This window comes from Haliotis asinina, chromosome 10 (genome assembly GCF_037392515.1).
Source record: "Haliotis asinina isolate JCU_RB_2024 chromosome 10, JCU_Hal_asi_v2, whole genome shotgun sequence".
Lineage (NCBI taxonomy): Eukaryota > Metazoa > Mollusca > Gastropoda > Lepetellida > Haliotidae > Haliotis > Haliotis asinina.
In genome coordinates this window covers 6706104-6729074 of record NC_090289.1, presented here as the reverse complement: position 1 = coordinate 6729074, position 22971 = coordinate 6706104, and the positions used below count along the sequence as shown (strand labels likewise).

The 22971-nt window shown below is 39.8% G+C and overlaps 2 protein-coding genes across 6 annotated transcripts in view; one reads left to right on the top strand and one right to left on the bottom strand.

Moving 5' to 3' along the window:
* The window catches only part of LOC137298874 (G patch domain-containing protein 8-like), a 48123-nt gene extending 41585 nt beyond the window's left edge, over window positions 1-6538 (top strand). For all 5 annotated transcript variants that reach the window (XM_067831217.1, XM_067831220.1, XM_067831218.1 and 2 more), the window contains one exon: window positions 101-6538. In XM_067831217.1, the coding sequence (XP_067687318.1) occupies window positions 101-4154 (4054 nt within the window). In that variant the 3' untranslated portion in view covers window positions 4155-6538. The remainder of the gene's footprint in view (window positions 1-100) is intronic.
* Window positions 6539-7844: 1306 nt separating this feature from the next.
* On the bottom strand, window positions 7845-22961 carry LOC137297627 (non-homologous end-joining factor 1-like). Its single transcript, XM_067829502.1, has 7 exons — window positions 22468-22961; window positions 18677-18883; window positions 12836-12974; window positions 12413-12474; window positions 11204-11318; window positions 10617-10834; window positions 7845-9996 (listed from the first exon to the last, which is right to left on the bottom strand). Exons 1-7 carry the CDS (start codon window positions 22663-22665, stop codon window positions 9892-9894), a joined length of 1044 nt encoding a protein of 347 aa, XP_067685603.1. The 5' UTR covers window positions 22666-22961; the 3' UTR covers window positions 7845-9891.
* Window positions 22962-22971: the final 10 nt, after the last annotated feature.

Sequence of the window (22971 nt, the reverse complement as noted above, 5' to 3'; positions counted from 1 at the left end):
CGGTGTATCATAAAGTAAGTGGGTTTTCACATAAGAGATGGCATTCTTACTTTTGGTCATATTTGGAAAATACCATCACATGTTGATATGTCTGTTGCAGGTCTACTACATCTGCAGATGATGATCAGAAAGGAAGCATCAGCTTTTCCTTTACCAAGACAGCTCCAGCAAGGATTGAGACATCAGCTGCCTTTGCTCCAGAACCAGACGAGGAGCAGAAAGAAAATGATGAGGATAGCAATACTGAAGTTGTTCCTGCAAGTAGTGGAAAAACTCTGGATTCCAAGAAAGAGTTTTCCTTCATGAAGATCCTCAGCAAAGATGACAAAGAACTGGACTGGCCTCAGGACATGATTCAGTACACTAAGTGTGAACCATGTTTGAGCTTCAGTTGCAACCCTCTCTATTTTGACTTTAGTCAGTTGCTGAAATCCAAGCCTAAAGCTGCAGATCCCTTACCAGAGTTGAAAGCATTACCAGAAGAAGTGGTTCAGGAGAGGAATAAAGAAGTGAAAGATTCTGAGGTTTCAGTCGAAGATAGTAAAAATGAACCCAAGCCTGTTGAAGTTGTGAAAACAGAGAACACTGAAAAAATTGAGAAAACTGAGAAAGTTGAGGTCGAAAAGGAAGAGCTATCTGATAAACAAGAAGGGAAAAATGACAAAAAGGTATTTGAATTCACAGCTGAACAGGTGAAGAGTGAAAAGTCATCAAAGAGAAAGAAACGAAAACATAAGAAGAAGAAAAAGCACAACAATGAAGTTGATGGAGAGGATAATGCAAAGCCAGCAGATGGAGATGGTGAGGATAAAGATAATGTCAAACATAAAAAGAAGAAGAAAAAGCGTAAAAAACATAAACACAAAACAGCAGATGGTGAAGAAACTGTTGAGAAGAAATCGAAAAAGAAGAAGAAAAAATCAAAGAAAAAACATTCTAAAGAAACTGGAGAGAACCATGAGGGTGGTGAAACAGAGCATGGGCCATCTGATGAAGAGAAGGCATCAAAGAAGTCCTCACGGAAAAAGTCAAGGAGAAGAAAACGCAAACATAAAACAAATGAACCTGACACTGAAGCTATCAAAACTGAAGGAATCACTTTAGAGGGTGATGCAGATGTTCCACCCAAGAAGAAGAGGAAGAAAGCAAAGAAAAATAAACTTGTGTTAGAGTATAAGGACACTGCATCATCTGAGTCAGCAAGTGAGAAGACTGATATGAAGCAGGAAAGTAAGCTTTTTGTTGCTAATGAAGGGGAAACTGATAAGACTCCTAAAAAGTCTCTTACTCCAAGAAAATCAGCAATTAATGTCAACAAGACTTCTGTAGATGTAAGGTCAACTTCAGGACAGGGTGAAATGAAATCTCCACTGAATAAGGTGTGTGGAAAAGGAACTCCACAGAAATCACCACAAGATGCCAAAAGTGGAAAGAAGATAAAGACTCCTGATGTACAAGATGGTAAAACTGGATCTTTGAGAAAGAGAAATGCAAGCGAGTCTACGACTGAAGATTTGACACCTGCAAAGTTGCAGAAATCAGAATTAAAAGATAAAAGTCAGAAAAGTGAAGACACATGGAGCAAGATTGAAGGAATCTATGAAAGCAAACCTACAGATGATACCAGCAAATCTAAATGGGATACCAGTGAAAGTGAAGGTGAGGAGATTGAAAAAGGTTCCAGGAAAGAGGAGAAAATTCCAAAGTGTCCAAATGGAGGATGTAATGAAACTGATAATAAATCTGGAAATTCCAGAAGTGAAAGCAGGGACAATGATAAGCAGAACCTTTCAAATAAGAGTCGAAGATCTTACAGCTCATCTTCTGACTCTGACAGATACAGTAGTAGGTCCAGAAGTAGATCCAGGGCTAGTCGATCTCGGTCAAGGTCATATTCACGGTCTAGGTCCAGATCCAGATCTCGATCTTACAGATCACGTTCACGTTCTTACCACAGTTATAGTGATGATTCCAGGTACAGCAGATCAAGATCATCCAGTCGATCAAGGTCTGGAAGAAGCTACACTAGAAGTCATTCTCGCCATAGGTCAAGGAGAAATAGATCATACACACGGTCCTATAGCAGATCAAGTAGGTCAAGTTACTCAAGGTCAAGAAGCTCCTCCAGATCCTATAGTAGATCAAGGTCTTATACACGCTCTAGATCTCGTTCTAGACACCGATCAGGTTCCAGGGGACATTCCTACAGGTCATCATTATCTGCAAAGCCCTCAAAACCACCACCTGCAATTATTTCAACTAAAGATAACAGTACCAAGGATGAAACTCCAAGTGGAGCGCCTGCAGTTGGAACACATGGGGAGGAAAACAAGAAAAGTAATTTAGATATCCCTCTACCTGCAAAGGAAGAAAAAGATGCAACAGTACCTGAGAAAAGCGATGCTAAGCAACTTGTAAATATCCCATTGCCTCCACCTGGACAAACTGATGGACAGTCAACAACTACCACCAATGCTGGTTCTTCAGGAGATGGTGATTCCTCTGTTGCTCCACCTCCACCACCACCTGATGAGCACATGGGAGATTATGGCCCAAACATGGGCCATGATATGATGCATGGCATGAGACATGGTATGCATCATGATATGGGAATGGGACATGAAATGGGCCATTACCCTAATATGCCTCCACCACCACCACCACATGGATATGGACCTCCTCCCAGAGGAATGTTTTTCCCTGGTCCTCGCCCAGGACCAGGACATAGGCCAGGACCAGGAATGGGACCTGGAATGGGACCAGGTGGTCCTGGCATGGGGATGGGTCCTGGCCCAATGGGACCCAGAGGTGGTCCTGGTATGGGTCATAACATGGGGCCAGGAAGACCAATGGGACCTAGAGGTCCGGGACCAAGACCTGGAATGGGTCCACCAGGCCCAGGAATGGGACCACCAGGTCGTGGTGGTCCAGGAATGGGACCCCCAGGGCCTGGCATGGGTCCAGGAGGACATGGAATGGGTCCAGGTGGCCCAGGTATGGGTCCAGGGCCAGGAATGCGTCCTGGACCACCAGGGTCAAGGATGGGACCCCCGATGAGAGGACCTCCAATGAGAAACCCAGGACAGTTTGGACCACCTCTTGGTATGGCGCCACCAGGAATGCGAGGCCCCCCACTAAACAGAGGACCACCTCCTGGAATGGGACACTATCCACCCAGAATGATGGGACCTCCAGATCACATGAAGCCAAGAGGATCACCTCCACCCCTTCCACCTCCAAAATCACCATCACCTCAGCCACCACCACCCCCAAAGAAAGAAGAAGAAAAGAAAGAGGAACCCAAACCAATGGAACCCCTTATTCCTCCTGAACAAGCTGAGCAGTATCGGAAGCTGCAACAACAGGCAGTGAAACATGCAAGGAGACAACAACGCAGACAGAAACAAGCAGAAAACGGGGAGCCTGTTGAATCAAGCTCTGATGAAGATGAACAGATGGATACAGAAGAGACTGCAGCAGCTCTGGCTGCAGCTGAAGCTGCTGCTGAGGAGGCAGCAGCAGTTGAAGAAGCACAAACTATCTTGCTGCCAACTGCACAATCTCCGTTGGTACAACAGCCAACTTTGATCCTACAACAACCTATTCCCAGTCCAGTTCAGTTTGCACCAACACCACAACTTATTCAAGCTCAGCCACAAATCATAGTGCCACACAGTGCAGGAGTTATCAATCAGATGGGCATGCCTATTCAAGCTGGTGCTCCCGTCATTGCAATGCCACATATGGCTGGTGCCACGCCAATGTCAGGAATGCAAACATTCCCCATACAAACACCAGGAGGTATACAGCTGGCTTCTGGTCAGTCGCTGCACAGTCAGCTCTTAGCATCAGCTCAAGGAGGGGTACCCATCCCAGCAGGTGTGGGTGGTCTTCAGGGAATTCATGGCCTCCAGACAATACAAAATCTTCAGCAACTTCAAGGTTTACAGAGTCTCCAAGGTGTGCATGGTGTGCAGGGTATTCAAGGCATTCAAGGCATTCAAGGTATACAAGGTTTGCAAGGTTTGCATGGTTTGCAGGGGTTGCAGACTGCTATACCAGGTTTGCAGCATATGTCACAGCAGGTTTTGATCCCGGCACAGCCACAGGGCCCTGTCATTCTCATACCCCGGATTCCACGCCCAACATTGTGATGAAAGTGTCATATAGAACAGTGGTTATTGCTTCAGTCAAGTTAACGGTGCTGTGGAAAACGTGTAGTGTAGTATGTGCGAATGGTAAATTATGAAGTGCAATCATAGATCTGTTGTTATTTTTGACAGCTACCAAAACCTATTCTGTGATAAGCTTTTGGTGTGATTATAACAAATGGAACAGATGTGATTGTGATAACCTGACCGATATGGTCATTGTCCACTGAGAAATATGACCACCTTCCTTAATGAATGTGTCTGGAACTGAGGCGAGTTCACCATAACATACTTCAAGGATTGACTCATTGGATGGATGAAAAGTGAGTCTTTGGAATTCACATTGTCATGTATGACAAATTTTTGTAATTATAGATGAGCCCTCACAAGACATGGTGTTGCTTATTCCTACAAGATAGAGGACTTCCTCTTTCCTCAGCTCCCTCTATGTTGATGCTAAGACAATCAGCAAACAATGGAAACTGTGGCTGCTGCATAAACATTTTTGTCAACCACAGTTTGTGAAAGTTATTATTACACATACAAAAGATTTGCCTTTTGTTGCAGGACTCTCCAGATATGTAACATGCTTATTATAACTTAATTGTCATGCATATGATATGCTGCTCAGTGCCAAATGGTGCCAACTGGAAGACAAATAGTGAATAATTTTTTGAACAATGGGATATGTGGTGAAATAATGTTTCCAGATGCAGCTAGAAAATCTAGGTGTATTGGAGTAGTCAAGGTCGTAATTATTGCATGTCTGTTGCTTTATGAAATCATGATAAATGTGCTTTTACATGAATAATTGACTTGGTCTGTTGGAGTTTTACAGTGCTAGAGATAAGACTTATATTACCATGAGTCAGTCTCCTCAGCTGAATCTTTAAGGTGTTTTAGTGAACATTGTGACTGTTTCAACAGTTGATACCTGGCAGTGGGTGTTCAGTGATCATCATGGAATGCTTTTTTCTTTTTACCAGAACTGTTACATCTGGTTATGGTATTGCCTTTGAGAGAAAATCAGAAAGTACGTAATCTGTGATGCAGATAAAACCTATAATACCTGTGGATTGTGACGTTTTCAACATATGATTGAATATACACAGATTTTCACATCCAGAACGTTGGTATTGTCACTTACGGGAAGGAGGCAAAAGAAGACTTGATAAAATAAACTTGAGAAATTTTGATAGATGTGAATTTTTTAAGCTGTTATATGAACTTTCGCTATAAGGCTTAATGTAACATTGTGTATAGACTCTAATGATGAAAGTTAAATCATGCCCCATTTTCTGTGCATGTGTTCTGGCTTAATATATATATTTTAATTTGGAGTTTTCATTCATTTAAACTGTTTCAATATTGATTATTTCTTTTTGATACATGTTGAGATGCATTATATAAAATCAGGGCTATGATTCTTTGTTGTCAGATATGTTTATATAGAAACAACATGTTTATGAATCTGGAACATTCAAAGAAGTGAAAGTAAAACAATTAAGTCCTTTAGTTGTATTTATTCTTTTCTGTTTACAATACCCTTCATTGAATGGAACACAAAGTGCAAAAATGAATTTTGATGTTTATCTTCTTTTGTTATATCCATATAGTTCAGGACAAAAATGTCAATTTCCGATGTACTTTCATTCATTTATGAAGAAAATGATGAAATTTTTGTAGTGATTGATGATAATTAAGTGCCTTAGATATCATTAAATTTTCAAGTTAATAATAAATTGAAACACATACAAATACTGGGTACATGCTTTTAATAAGGAAATGACACCAGCGTAATGCAAGTAGACAGCTCTATAGTAGGTTCCAAATTTTGTTCTAAGTAAAAGGGGTTGTCATGGTCACTCCCAGGTGATTTTATTGTCTCATTTAAAAAACAATCATTATTTTAATCAAGTCATTAGAGTAGCTATTATTCAGCATATTCACGTACCAATTGATTTATGATATCATTGTTATTATTTATGATTCCTGAGATTGTTTTATTTGTGGAAACTGTGGAATATATGTTCTTTCTATGTCACAGACATTTTGCTTTGGTTATTCTAACATTGTCAGAGCAGTTTTCAAGAAATATTACTTCACATCCCATAGAAAGAGAAATGGTTTTATGCCTGTGACAATGAACTTCATTGTATATTCCATTGTTTCAATATGAGAGAGTTTTGTACCCAGCTACATATATGCAAATTGTTGAAGATTGTATTATAATCCTTGCTCATCTGTACAGTCAATGGTAGTTTTAATCTGAGGTCTTTTTGCTACTAGGTCAAATGTTGTCCTGTTACTCTGACCAGTCAGAATGGAATGTGATGTTTGCAGCATTGTAACATAGCTGTTGCCTTCTCAGAAATTAAAAAAAAATATCAAGATGTCTGTGTTTGTTTGTCCTTCCTTATTAGTAGTCTTTGTAAAATGATAAAACATTCTGGACTGTCTGCATACAGTGTTACTCTGTTAAACCTAAAAAGTGATAACACATACATACAAAATCTTTTATTCTGTATATCATGAATTATAGTGTCTATATTGTAGTGATTAAATCATTTGTTCCTCCTGTGGACGTCTCATGAGTACCAATGCTGGAACTGGTGGCCATTGCCACTGTTAACTTTGAACTACACAAACTCAAGTACTGCTAGTTTGTTTGAAGTAAAAGTACAATAAGGATAAGTGTTTTGAAGCTTGTTTTACCAGGGCAGATATTTGTGAATATTTTTATACACCTGGTATGAATATATTTATTTTGAAATATCTTATTTTAAGAATGATAAAAAATCATTTATTTAATTTTGACTAATTTTGTGATAAATTGGAAGGAAACTTAACAACGTGCAACTTTATTATTTACAGCTACTTCTTGTATAATTTTCTTAAGACTTCAGATTAATCATTTGCATTCCAGAAAGACATGATGTAGCCATCACTGATCCAAACAAAAACCTTTCACTCAGCACCATAGTTTGGCATGAAATGCATGTGGACCCAGTGTTTTGTAAATAATTCTTCATCCAATGATTCAATCATCACAAACTTTGCCTGTGGATGTTTTGTCAGACAACCTAATCACATTGTAAATCACCAATTGTGTGCATTTTTATGAAAGAATCTGTGTAACCGTCAATGAAATGAACAGCAGAATGCTGACTTCTTGCATAGGGAGGGAGCCAATTACCTGTAACAGTAGCAGTGTTGGGTCAGAAAGGTCAACATTTGTCAGTGTAGGTTAGCTATGCACTTGACAGGTATGCAGATGTGTCACAGGTCGTGAATAGGGTAAGGTGGGTGCCAACTGTTAACCATCATACCAAGTTTGTTTTTTGAAGACAAAAGTGTTAGGTTTTGATGTCGTTCACGTTCCAAGTAAAGCATTGCATTTCTATTAGCGTTAAGCATATAGTTAGTTGATATTCATATTTTCATGATAATTTGATGGGAAATAAGTGTTTCATGTTACACTATTACTTGTTGGAATTAGTCAGTGCTGTCATTGTTAAAAGAATTTATATTCCTTTAAGCACGTCTGGCCGGTCAGCTTTACAGACCGCTGCCATATAGTTGGAATACTGCTGAGTGCAGGTAAAACTAAAGGAACTCACTTGCCCAATCTGGTTGTAAGCAAGAGCAAATGGTGATGCACTCTCAAAACATTCAATAATATATCAACACTGATTGACTCAGATGAATCTCTTAAATATTTTTAATCATAAACAAAAAAATATGAAGAACCCCTTCTCTTTTTTTTGAAGGGTTTATGTTTACAAGGGGAACATTACCAGAGCCATAGGCCATTTTAGTTCCAATACAATGCAGAACACTACGTAGTGAATGAGTGAGGTTAGAATTACGCCGCACTCAGCAATATTCCAGCTATGTGGCTGTGGTCTGTAAATAATTGAGTATGGACCAGTCAATATGGTGATCAATGGCACTGATCACAACTAGGGACCGACGACGTGTCATGTCACAAGCACAGTCAACTTTTGTGGCAGGCATAGGTTGCTGAAGACCTACTGTACCCTGGATCTTCATGGGTCACTTTGTGAATGTATTAAAGGCGACTCAGCTTGTCGTAAGAGGCGACTAACGGGATCGGGTGGTCAGGCTAGCTGACTTGGTTGACACGTCATCGGTTCCCAAGTACGCAGATCGATGCTCATGTTGTTGATCACTGGATTGTCTGGTCCAGACTCGATTATTTACAGACCGCCGCCATATAGCTGTAATATTGCTGAGTGTGGCGTAAAACTAAAACTCACTCACTCACTCACTTTGTGAATGGCTTGGACCTCCAACATGAAAGGCACTTTACCACTGAACTTAATGGAGAATGCAGATAAACCAGTTTTGCATGAGTTCAAACAAATTTATACTTTGAAAGATTACAGAACAAACTTGAACCTGATTTTTTTTTTTTAAGCAAATTGAATAAGAGAGTTCATGCAAGTTGACAGTTTATGGACATAATGCACATGAAAACTCAGACAACGAATCAGTTGATCTGGACAGCACATACTACATGTATTTATGAATACTTCTATGAATGTAAATACTATGACATTAAAAAAATAATGTACAACAATCAAGGAGTAACAAGCCTCTTTAAATGTTGATATGTAAAAGATGAATTCTAAAAATAGTGCCAGGGCACTACGCTGACCATGTAAATGGTTATCCAAGACTGACGCACTTAAAATCAAACCTGGGCCTTCATTGTGATGACACTTCGTTGTGAACACTTGGCTAACCCACCACCCCAAAAATTGTTTTGAGCCATAGTGGTTATTTAGGAGAAGTTAAGGCACTGGTCAAAATATAAGATACTGAAAATTTATGTTGAAATAAAACATTTCATCACATGTTAAACCCAAAGGACTTGGTAATTTCCATGAATGGAAGATTCAATGTAGTTGATGTGATCAATCAGATTTGAACCACCAGAACAAATGTGAAACTACACATCCTAGTAATTTTTACAGGATAATAGTATTTTCATGCTAAATGAATATAAAGACAAAGATGGGCCTGTTTGAAACTGTGTGCATTCTGTATCTTTATAAGTGCAGAACCAGTACTTCTTAGGCCTGTAACTTCTTGCTGCTGACAAATGATTACTATTTATTGATCTAAATTTTTCAAGTTCAGATTTTGGTTCTGTAAATAATGTACTAACATTCAAGTTCCAACAATGTCACAGCGGGGTACACCAGAAATGCATCAAATAGGCTTCACATATTGTACCGTTGTGGGGCACTGAACCTGGGATTTGGGTGTGACAACCCTACACTAGGCTACTGCACCATAAACTAACCACAGAAAGAAAAATGCTCAACATTCTCTAATGAGTACTATACACTATGTCTCACAAGTGTGAGACTTTCTAAAATCTATTAGTGAAATAAATCCCTTGTCCATACCAAGTATAATAGATACCTATCAGCACTTACAGAATGGATGGGTACAGCATATTTCTGTTGCTAGATATTTAAAGTAAAAAAGAGCATAACATTTTCAATTTCATAATAAAAGGTATAGGCTTGTCAAATCAGTGGTTTATCTCAAAATGGGGACAAGAATTACTATTTCCATTCAAAGCTATGCCACCCATTAAGTCACTGTACTAGAATGCAAACATAATCAAGCACAGCATCCCTTTTACTGAGGTTATTCATTGGAAAGTGTAATGTATTGAAAATGAAGAGAATGTTGATTGGTCCGATCAGAAAGCCAATTTCTTTTTCTTCTTTTTGGGTTTTTCTTGTTTCTTTGCATCTTCTTCTTCTAACTTCCTCTCTAGAGCCTGTCGTCTCATCAACTCTGTGTCCTGAAAAGCAACCATTCAGTACATGATCATGGAAGTGGGGTGGGCATTATGTAATTTTCTGAATAAAACTGATGTTTTATACTTATTGTGACTCATGCTTAATTGCTTACTGTCCTCTTCCTGGTGAAGGTAGTGGAACACCTGAAATCCCTTGAAGTTCCCTTCTAAAAGAAGCGGACATAAATTCACACTCACCCATGCATTACCTCCCTTGCCACGCACATGGTCAGCTGACTGCCATGATGAGAGGAGATAACTCTATATATATCGAGGTTCATTATTAAGCCTACAAGAGTTGCCTCCCATTTTGAGGGCCTTACTGCATATTAATGTAACATCTATTTCAAAATTCTGTTATCAGTATAAGGAAACAAACATTTTCTCTCTAATTCTAGGTAAACTGCCTGCTTCTGTTAAGGTGTTTGATGTTCACAAAACTCCTTTCAGTCCTCACAAATCTCATTCAGCCGTCATGTACAAAAATGGGAGTGTATGTTAAAACGTGGGGCATGTGTGTCGCTTCATCTTGGTATTAAGCGAGATATTAGTGAGATAAACTGGCTGTCAAGGCAAGTGATTTAGGTGGTAGCCAAAAAATGTATCCTTCAGACTGTTCTCACCTTTGATGGTGTAGATTCAGCACTACGTGATCCAACAGAACCTGGACTCTTCGCTGGGCTTTTTATGGGACTTTTAACAGGACTCTTTTCAGGGCTTGACTTGATGGGTGAGTTGCCCCTTCCTATAGATGTGGGTACCCTGTTGGCCCAAGATGGCAGGCTAGGCCCCACCCCAGCATTCAAACTCTCATCATCATCCAGGCTGTCAGAGACAGCATCTATATCACAAGAAGAAGCAAATTCAAAATTGGCAGTTGCCCCTTTCTTCCACTAAAAACTATGATTCAACACATTATGGAAAACATTAAATTTCATGCCACAGCACTATAAATCACTTCTACATAGTCAAGAGCTTAAAATCTCAACAAATTCAGTCAAAGTTGCTGACAGTATTGATAATAGAACTGAGGACTAAAACTATCACCAAAATTTGCTAAAATGCAGGTCACTAATGGGGGCTATTTCAAAGAAATGGACTTTACATATTGTACACTTGGAGAATCAACTCCATGTTTTCAGCATGATGAGCAAATGCTTTAACCATAAAGTTACCCCACCAAATGAAACTAAAAGCCATTTTTTGTTACCTTTGGTTGGTGATCTGGTGACCCAGGCATGCTTTGTCATTATCTGACGATAAAGATCCTGACCATCAGCATTAAAAGCAGCAGAACCCAACTTCCTGACTGCACTGTCAAATCCCTGGAAAGCATTTTGTATCCTGTTTCAAATCCAGTATAAAATATAACAGATGGATATTTGTAATGGATGAAGTGCACTGGAGAGCATGAACATGGGTATAGTGCTCACAAACATGATTGGGGCTAACTGGGATTTGAACTAACACTGACAACGCAACTCTACACTTAGTTCCATGGAGGGACTCAGTAAAACATGACCTTCACTTACTTTTCCCTAAAACAAAACATAAAAATGGTGAATTAATATTTATTATCCCATCAAAATGAAGAAGTAAAGTAAAACCAACATGGAAACAAAACAATGATGCAACACATGCAGGCAGAAAATGCTCTCTTTTGCAATTTACTTTGTGTCCATTCATAAATCATCATCACCAGCTTGAAATAAACTATGAACGGTCCCTTAATTCACATCCAGTGAGACAGCCATGTTTAACACTACCTACAACTGCAGCTCTGCTCTACAATGGTATAACAACTTGATATGGAAGAAAAGCCCTAAATGATGCTCTCTACAGATTCTTACTAATTTAGTGAAATGCTGGAGCATGGGCTTGGTTCTTATTAGACTCATTTAGCACTGATTATCACTCACAATCAGCAGATTGGTAATTGGAGCTCAGTAATCAATCAATAACTGATCGTAATTGTAACTCCCAACATAAAGTCATGTGGGCAATAATGGGATACAATCACAACATTATATAACAGACACAGATAAATACTATGATCAAGACGGTCAAGCATACGTCTGCTGTGACACCCATGTATGTTGTTTACATAGCAGTTTTATGAGTCAGATCATCATCAGTTAATTGTTAGCGTGATTTAACAAACATAACAAGAAGAAACATACTTTCTACAGCATAATTTCATAACAAACATAACAAGAAGAAACATACTTTCTACAGCATAATTTCATGTTTCACTTTTAACAAATATTGATTAGTCTCCGGAGTCGTTCACTCAAGCAAGGAAGATCGATTATTCAATCAATTGCTCCAGTGTTATCAGGATGAATTAGAAATGTTAACACACAGTCCTCTCTTTCTGTCACATCTTTCTGTCACATCTACATGGAAATGGCATATGTACCTTGGATGTCACCATGTTATTCTTGAAAGTAGTTTCATCAAAAACTGTTGTCTCGATGTGTTCTGTGAGAAGATCAAGAAATGCACCTCCATTCACATAGATCAATATTATCTCATTTGCCTCCGTACTTTCTAGTATTTAGACACAAAAAAATATGCATCATTAAAATAAATGAGTGCTGCAACTGTTAAAACTCACACAATATTTCAAATTCATCTTTCTGTCATTAATTTAAGACATTGTTGCCTCTGAAATACACGTCCTCTTATGGTTAGAAAATCTTCATGAACTAACTGTTCAAAATGCCAAATCACTCACATTTAATATCGTTTACACATAATTAAAGCTTTCTCTACCTTGCGGATTTTGGAAAACTGGCAAACTGTTCAAAGGATACGACAACAATATCTTAATACATCATACTTCGGGATGTTCTGGCACCCTGTGACTTGTAGTCATCAATTTCTTTGTCTTTGCCAACAATGATGTTGATGAGTTCTTGCTGGCGTCGTGTCAGTTCTGCAACCATTGCCATCAGAGGAACTGTTGCATGATCACAGGCCTACAACATACCAATAAACCGTGTGACAGACTCACAATCTTCAAAACATCCACTATCCTGAATGAAAACACATGATGTGCTTATAAACTAAGGTTTGATATTTAAAATTGGAATGTCCTGGCTTTGTGACACGTTACTTTCTGAGGCTTAGACTCAGAGAGCACATGAATGCTTAAGTCCAGTTGATGGTCACTATTATGGTCAAGTGGATGTTCATTTACCTTCAAATAAAGCACTGTAAAGTATACTCTTTAATCATAGAGGCTTGAAACTCTCGTGAGTCATTATGCATGTATATGTGAACAAAAGAAACGTTAAACAGCAAACACTTTGCTGCATGAACCCTACATTTCATATGAAAATGTGCAATCTGCTTTCATTGCGAATAGTAGAGGCTATGAGATGCAATGCATATTTGCGGAACTCGTATAATTGGTCTGTATTCTAGGATAGATAATTATTGGTTGGTTTTATCCTTTACACCACACTCTGCAATATTCCAGCTATATGGTGGCAGTCTGTAAATAATCAAGTCTGGACTAGAGAATCCATTGATTAACATATGGGCATTGTTTTATGCAAAATGTAAGTTTCTGAATAAAATTGATATTTTATACTTATCCTGACTCATGCTAATTGCTTATCTCCTCTTCCCTGGCAAAGGTAGTGGAACACCTGAAATCCCTTGAAGTTCCCTTCTAAAAAGAAGCGGATGTAAAATACACTCATCCATGTGTAGCCTCCCTTTTCCTGCGCCTACAGTCCATTTGATTCCATTTGTGATGAATTGCTCACTAACACTAAATCTAATAATTACAACAAAACCAAATTTTGCATGAAATCGACAGACCAACTCTGATGATGTGTCTCATAATTTGGGACACACAAATAAAAAAGTTGTTAAACAAACGATCATCATTTTCTTGTCTGGGGGATCACATCCAGTCCAACTTACCTTCAGCCGAAGATTTTGCTGACTGGAATGTGTGACATCGGAAATAACTAGTTTCCGATGCAACTATTTGTTGAGATATTGTAATCAAGACTAGTTGCGACCCTTCTTCATGTACAAGTATCTACATTACGAGTACAGCGTCATAATCACTCATGCTAGTCTGTTTAAGATGTGTGCATGGACTTTCCACCATTATACTCCGCAGAGCGTCTGGCTTTTACAAGTCATGTGATGAAACAGGTGAGTGAACTCAGCGCCGTCATAGAACTGTTAGTTGCTGAGCAACGACAAGGGGTCCAAACTGAGGAGTGCCAGTGATGTCCTCCGTGGCCATGTCTCGTAGGTAGTGGTTGGCAAAGACCATGTTTGACTTCCAAAAGCAGCCCTCTATTATAGTTGATAGTGAATAATTCCCATGTAGTGCTAGTGTAGATGCCAAGGCTCTGACTTCATGTGGGTAGGAGACTTGTGGAGGTTCCAATCTTGCTGCTTTATTGGCTCAATATAAAAGCTCTGATCCACACTGAGATAGTGTTGCAGGATACTTCCATAAGTGTCTCAATAGATAAAGGGATAAACAGGCACTTGGAACGTTGCCTTCTAGACTTGGTAAGTGCGATGTATATCTTCAATGCTCTGACTGGACATAATGATAAATCTTGAGTATCATGGGGTCTAGGGATGGAAGATAGTGCCGGTATGTGGAACTGTCAATCCGGTTGATCTGGCAGTTGATTTCTCGGAAGAAAATCCCATCGCATGGAGCTCTAAATCTATGTTGTTGATCTTCCAACTTGAAGGAGCGTAGCAAGGCAAGTAACTCGGGTACTTTAGTCAGCTTGGTCCTCGTTTCCATGGTGATGACTGAGCTGAGAGCTGCCAAGTATGTAGATAATGTAGAGCCTTTCAGACCTCTGGAATATCGTAGGTGACATACATATTCTGCTATCTGCAGATATGTTGTCTTCATCGCTGTGAAGCCTTTCTTCTTGGCGTATGTCTGTGAATTTCCGTAAGGCTAAGGTAACTGCTTCCGCTGCGCTCATCCAGTATCTTCTGTATTTCAAACAGATTTTTTATACATTCCACACGTTAAGTCGGAACGCAGATGGGTTGCTGTGTGCCTGTTTCATATGGGGATGGACGAGAAAATTTCCCAATCTGGTAGTTGTAGTGTTGGTTGTCCTAACTCCTCTATGAGCGCTGGAAACCAATGTCTCGTTGGCCAGTAAGGCACGACCCAAGTCAGTTGTAGCCTCCTGGTCTGTTTTATTTTCTCTATGACTTTTGGTAGCAGCACTGGAAGGGGGATGGTTGTTGAATGCCGACTATAAGTTTCTGTTCAGGCCTTCAACTGGGGAGTCCACAAAAGCGGGCATTATCTCAGATGTCCAGCGTCTTAAACCGGTCAAGACTTGAAACCGTGACTCAGGAACCGCTGTCATAGACGTAGCTGTAGGCGTCTCCATCTGATCATGTCCTGAGATGACGTGAGCAGACCGAGTAGATATCGTCACTGTCGTAGTGGTAATGGAGAGAGTAGAACTTGTTCTAAAATCGGCTTGACCTTTGATCCACCGAACCTCTGGGACAGCGATATATTTCAACACAGTGATGAATCCATCCGAGCTGAGTTAGTAGCCTGATAGTGAAGTCCTCCTATAGACTGAGTTGACTTCTTTCACGATGATCTTGTATGCCGTTAAGATACGTCATTCTTCGTCTTCAGATCCTCAACCATGCTCATTATGAGCAAGTTGACATGCGAAGGGAGTCTATTTATAGCTGGCTGCCTGTCCAATCAGAAACTGTCATTCATTGCTGCAGATCCCCTGATAGGCAACGCTGGATCTGCTGTTAGCAGACCTCTATGCCGTATGAAGAATCAAATGACACTGTAGACTGCTAATCTAGTGTGTAATCGACATCTTTCCATCGTTGCAAGTGTTAAAGTTTAACATAGACGACTTCCTGACACTAGGACAATAACATCACATTCTGTGCAGGGCGCTGTCTCTCAGGGACCAATCAGATTGAAGATGTGATGTCACCAGTAGGGACGTCCACCCACTTGAGACAGCTGTATGGGAACGGCTGAAGGCAGAAGACTCCAGTTCTTCAGACCCCAATCTTCAGTGCTTACCTCTTCTCTGGACTCTGGAGAACTTGGACTTGTTAGTGTAAAGCTGACTTGTCTGCTTGAGCACCGTTGTCAAGGTGTCGATGGACTTGATCATCATGACTACTCTGGAGTCTTGGGTGACCATCCTTGCTACCTCATTAATCTTGTCAACGAAGTAGATTCAGTCCCGCACTAGTTGAGGCGAGATGTTCAAACATGAACTGCTGATCCCTTATCTGAGTGATGAATGCTGACAGGATCATTCTCTTTTCCTCGTTGGCAGGTTTGCTGAACATTGCGATGTCATAGTTGTGTCGAGCTGAGCAAGTCTATTGTCGTCTACCTTGTAAGATTTGTTGCAGGTGAGACTGATGATTTATAAGCTTCATCGACGTCCAGTGCTCTGTCAAAGGGCTCCATACGATGAAGAGGGAAGCAACGAACGTTGAATGACAATACCTGATGTTGTTGAAACTTGGTTGCCGACTTAAACGTCATAGATAACATCTCAGGAATCGTAGATATCGGAGGTATCAGCGGGAACGTAAGTGCATCAATGTCATCATCCTTCATCAGGTAAGTATTTGCTTCATTAGAGTCCTTGGATGGTGAAGCTAAGTCAAGTCCATTCGTGATCCATGATGTAACTTCAGAGTCCAAAAATAGGGCTTCCTATGATGACGACACTTAATAATGTCTATCTTCATCCCTCCATGAGTGTGAAACATTCATTCCATGTTGATGATCCCTCCTATAAGAGTCCACGGCTAAGGGTGTTGATGATTGTTGACAGTGTCTTTGATGAACTGGGGAGAGTGACGAAGACCTTCTGCATTGACGTGTGAACCCGCAAGTGCACTCACATGGAGCGGGAATCCTCTCTGGTACGAGTGCACTCACGCGAGCGTGACTCCTCACTGGTGTGAGTGCACTCACGCAATCGCGAATCCTCACTCCTGCGAGTGCACTCACTCGACGAGGTGGATTTCTCTGTCCCGACTGGAGCTAGGGAGACTGATGAAGATCCTCTTCATTGACGAGTAGACCTGTGAGGGCACTCACCCAAGCGGGTGCACTCACTCAACGTAGGTGGATGATAAGACGATCTTCCTGAACAGGTGCGTGCATACGCCTCCTCTTCATCCTCTGGAGTGAGTGCAGATCTAGTTGAGTGCTCACACGGAGTAGCAGTCAACGTAGTTGAAGATTGTAGTCTTTGTTGTTCTTAAACATGACCGCCAAGCGCATGTTGCATGAAGGTGTCTGTGTCGAATGGCTGCGTTGAGTGCAATCATGGCTGACTTGTAGAGATATCTGCTGTGATGACCGAGGCTGATTGCTGACTGAGTCTACGTTGTCTGACGATCCTGAGCGGTGACGACGTAGGCGTGACCGGTCTAGGACCAACTGTCGACGTAGTTGAAGATGGTAGATATGTCGTTCCTGTAGGGCGAAAACCTCATCCCCACAGAACTTCTTCGTCAAAGAATGTTGATTCTGCGACGACTTTGTTGCAGACGACTTCCGTCTTTGACGACGATGATGAACTAGGCTTCTTAGGCTGCGACGGCCCCGTACCCGATGAAGTACTCTTCTGTGGTCTAGGGGACAACTCGCTGGACCCAAGGTATAACCCTGGGGGCACGCCTGACTAGTAACTGGAATGAAACTCAGCAGTAAATCAAAAACGGTTACCAAAACTAAATCATCTGATTAGACATGACTAATGAAAGTTGACGTTGGGTGTCCCATGCAGGCCTATGAAAAGAACGAATTTATACAATAAATTCTGAAACAGATACATTTCTGTAAAATTCACAGCAAATAGTGGAAGAACATAAGGGCTTACACGCCAGCGAAACTAAAAGCGGGTCAACCGCTGACAGCCATAATTTATTAAGTTTCGGTTGACGAAATACGTGCTATATCAACACACAATAATCATGAATAAACAAATTGTGATATATATACATAAACCAAATACCACATACGACATAAATATAGAAATAACTGAAAAAAATATTGCCGTAGTGGAGACTCCAGGTAACTTCATCCGCCCTCATCGGGTGATAAGGAGAGAGTGACAAGCATGGCCGGTCACATGACCTAGGTTCACTGGTTTGAAAGGGAGGCTACACATGGGTGAGTGTATTTTACATCTGCTTCTATTTTAGAAGGAACTTCAAGTGTTCCACTACCTTCGCCAGGGAAGAGGAGACAATTAGCATAAGTCAGGATAAGGAAAAATTTCAAATTACCGTTAGATGATATTGGGATACCTTAACATGTCTCAACCAGGTCAGCCATCCTGACCCTCCATTCCGTTAGTCACCTCTTACGCATTGGCAACTTAAGACCAATTCTAACTTGGATCTTCTTGAGTTAGATAGATAAAGCACCTGTGTCAGTTCCCTATTACATACTGAACAAGACTACCAATGATGAAAATAGATGCCGGGAGATACATCTATGATTCACATGACACAAGTTATAACATCAACATAATAACCATAATTTGTTCATGAGGTTAGGAAAACGTAAGTACCTGATGCCTTCTTAATTTTACAATATCTTACATAGTAATACGAGATAGTTTTTCAGACTTGCTGACACTGCATAACTTACCATTGACTTGTCTGCACTGCTACATAAGAAATGCCACAAAAATGGCATACCAGCAAGCTCTGACTTGATAGACAACTTTGCCTTCTCATCATCACCTTCAGATTTGAATGCAACTGTCAGGGATGTACCCCTTGATGGTTTTTCGAGACTTCCTTTTATATGATCCAAAATCCTAACCACCGGTGCTTCAATACTGGGATTCAGCTTCTGCAAATGCAAAGTCACTCATAAATTGTTTAAAGAGAAAGCTCTTGAGAAATGAGAGAAATCAAGTCTCAGATAACACATCCTGGTAAGACTTTCACCCCTAAATTTTAACAATGAGAAAACATTTCTGGGAGTGACATTTTTAGACTGAGCAAGTGAGTTTAGCTTTATGTCACTTTTAATTGTAGCAATATTCCAGCAATAGCGTGGCAGGGTACACCAGAAATGGGCTTCACACAATGTACCAATGTGGATAATCGAACTTGGGCCTTTGGCACAATGAACAAACACTTTAACCACTAGGCTACCCAACCACACCAGTATTTTCAGAAGCTGGATATGTCTTTCAGAATGTTCAGATACAATTAAATAAGCATAAAACCCATCCTTAACAGATGAAGAATATATATTCAGGTGATATATGACCACAATGAAATGTAAGGTGGCATACAGGATACATCCCATTATGTGGTGCCTAGCTAAATGACACTGCATCAATGACTGAAGATTTGTGAAAACAAAACCTGTATTTGCCAAAATTGCACTTCAACTGGCAACACAGCATCCTGACTTTGCAAAAACAGTCCTATAGCTTCCATGTTTTTCCAATTGAAAAAACACAAACATAACATTTAAGTATGCTATATATTCAAGTTTGCTTATCTGGAGAAAATAATAATGTAGAAACATTACAATGTAAGAATAGAGAAGTATGAATACATAAGAGCTTTCAATTCACCTTAAATATGTAATAACCACTTGATCACTTATAATTTATTCCAAGGAAACTAATGAGTCAACCTTGAAGTTTACCTACATTTGCAGACTTGGAGAATCTATCTTACACACTATGAAGTGGTTTGAAAGTTTAACTGGCAGAAATTGTTTGAGTTGGATAAATATATCATGAATGGTTCATGTTCACAAAATCTGGTGCTATTTTAGGCAGACAATTTTCGTCTACTTTTGACTTGACGCTAATTTGACACATTCACTAAAGAGGAATATAAAGATCTTTCCTCACTTTAGTTTTGCAGGAACCTGTGATGATGAGCCCATTGAAATTAGGTGAAAATAAATGACTGTGTGCAGGTTTTTCAGATGTTTAAGAGCATCTTGTTAAAAATGGTTACAAAATATGTCTGTCACTTATTAATCATAAACGTATACCATTATCACAACACTTACTATGTCTGTCATCCTTGATATCTCCAGGATATACGTTCCGAAAAGTCTCCAGTATGCCCTGTATGCATCTACGGTTAAGCCCGATAAATTTATTACCTCCCTTGGCTGGCTTTTTCTCCAATCAGGTGTATATGCTGGAAAGTTGAGCGAACCAATAAGTACTCACTAACCGATTAAAACTTGGCAACACAAACTATGCACAGGTGCTCTAAAAGAGGCAGGAGTTCTCGCATATAATTTTTGGACCTCTCAATGTGTCTGTTTCATTTCCCCCAAATCTGAGTCGCACTGTGAACAAACCTTCGCAGCTGCAACCGCTATCTTTGTTGACAGTGGCAAGTTCAGTCGTAACGGCTGCATAGCTGATTGGCTACTGTGAGCATGTGGAGCCAGCAAAGGGAGGTAATTGAATTACCATAAATGCATCCAGGATATATTGGAGACTGTTTGGAACGTGTACCCTGGAGATATCAAGGATGTATGTCTGTATGATGCATCCCTTTTGGTTACCGTGGAAGAAAAAAAACTGCCATCCAAAAACATAAGCCAGCTACTATGCTGGGACTCTCTATTATCCTGGACTCCCTAATATAGAAGCACATGAAAAGATCAGGAAAACAGAAACACCATGCGGTGCACCGATGTTTACATATGCAAATTACGTAAAAGAAATTCATAGCTCTTGAAAAAGTAATTTATATCACTGGAATGTTGTGTCTAATCGTACAAATTTTAAGGTATTCATCTTTTCAGTAAGTTCTGGAACATTTTGAAACTAGTATGATCCCCTTCCACCATTGCATCTTGAATAAATCACAACTTGCTTTATCAAGAGTAATCCCGCAACAACTGTAAGGTCATTTACAAACTTTCCATCCTAAAACTATAACAGAAGTGATATAATGTGCAACTTTGCCCTGAACAGGGCAGGAAATTGTATGGCAAGCTTAAAAGCGGCAAAACTTATTATTTTTTTTTAATTTCTATGGTGCTGTTGTTACCTTGTATTTGTTACAGCCAATGTCTACAATCAGGCAATGTGTATGATGACTGAGACAACCAGTCAATGCGTACATTGTCTAAAATTTCCAGGCATTGTGTATATTGCCTGATTAATTAACCCAATTACATTTTGTACAGATTAACTGATTGTTGAAGTGGGATTTTTGAGAAGACAAGATTAGCATGGGTTTCATTCTGTTTGAATGAATAAGTTGTGAATATCTGACAAATTCATTCATTGAAACTTCTCAATAATCTCTGTTCCACTATCAGTCAGTACGTACCATTGGGTTAACTCATCGGGCTATGTACTCAGTTCCTGGAAATTTTTGACAATTTATAAGGACTTGTGTAAATCAGGCAATGTACACATTGTGACTGGATATTTCAGTCATTGTACACATTGCCTGATTGTAGACACTGACTGTAAGATATCCAAATGAATTGACGTTTCTGGTGTCTCTGATGTTTTCACTAACTATGAGGAAATTTCTAAAGAATTTTTTATATCAAAACTATTTAGATTAATTACTTGACTTAAGTGAACATTAGATAGTGAAGTTTGCTTGTTCCATGTGCCATAGTAGGGAAGTAGTAATACTGCAATAATAGAGAGTAGCTTCAATCTAGGTCAAATGAACGTGCTGCAGCTTGAGACAGAAATGACAATAAAACTGAAAATGTATATAAAACGCCAAATGTCAGCAGTTGTTCATAATTCTAGTAGTGGGACCATCAATTACTGCAATGATACTACTACAGTGGGTGACATGGAGGAAGTTTTAGAACATGTTTTTTTCATGGCATGGTATTTCATTGAGAAAAAATAGGGAGTAGTGCACTTTACCAGGCACAATTTTTCAAAAAAATTTTCGGATGGATATACTCACACCAAAGGTAAGCCAACCCTAACCTTTATTCACTAACCCTAAGCATCTAGAAGGGGGGTGCCCAAGGGCTATGGATCTAGAAGGGGTGTGCCCAAGGGCTAAGGATACAGCAGCGCGCTCATTAGCAAGCGCTCAGCAGTCCCCAGGTAGCGCGCCCGGTAAACTGCACTCTAGCCTAAGTATTTTTTAATACTTTTAAAAATAACCAAACACATGTGCCATTTGAAATCCAGCAGAATGTTTGAAGCTATAGAGTTGTTACATGAATGATATGGATGATTTGAACCCTCTTCGTGTTTATGTCGAACAGGTTATAGTCTGATACCACACAGTTGGAAATACCTATGTCATCAGCGCATTCGAAACATATTTTTATTTTATTTGAATGGTGAGAAAGAGCAAGAGATGTGCATCAAGTAAATGCTTCTCCTGCTGGTAATTTGCGCTTCGGGAAAATGGGCGTCTTTAGCGACTTCACGGTCTTGCATCAGGATAAGGATTCACCTGTATTCTCTTCTTCAAAGCATTTTCTTCCATAATTTCATGCCAGTAAGAAGTCAAGTCTGTCAATAGTACTTCGTAGTTGTTAACTGAAAACTTTGTCTTCATTAGATATTTTTCTCCGTCTATTTCAAGTGGCTGCCACGGGCATGCTTTTAAGTCTGGCTTCCACCGTCGTCGCCATTCAAGTTCCGACGCCATTTTCAAACCGGAAGTCGTAGGAAGTTTCCCTACAGCGAAGCGTGGCCTAAAGCACTGGCACGGAGCTTGAGACAGCACAACTCGTTAAAGACTGTGAACTAGATAGTCAAGACAGACTATCAACTAGTCCTTGAAATTAATATATATATTACAGCAGAAATATAACAGTTCATGATTGAAAAACTTGATGTAATAAAATATAATTAAAAGGACGCCCGAGACATTTCCTGCAACTGTCGAAATCTAGACCAAAACAAAACCCTGCGTCGCGAATGGCTTAATTGTACAGCCAGTACAGTATGGTAT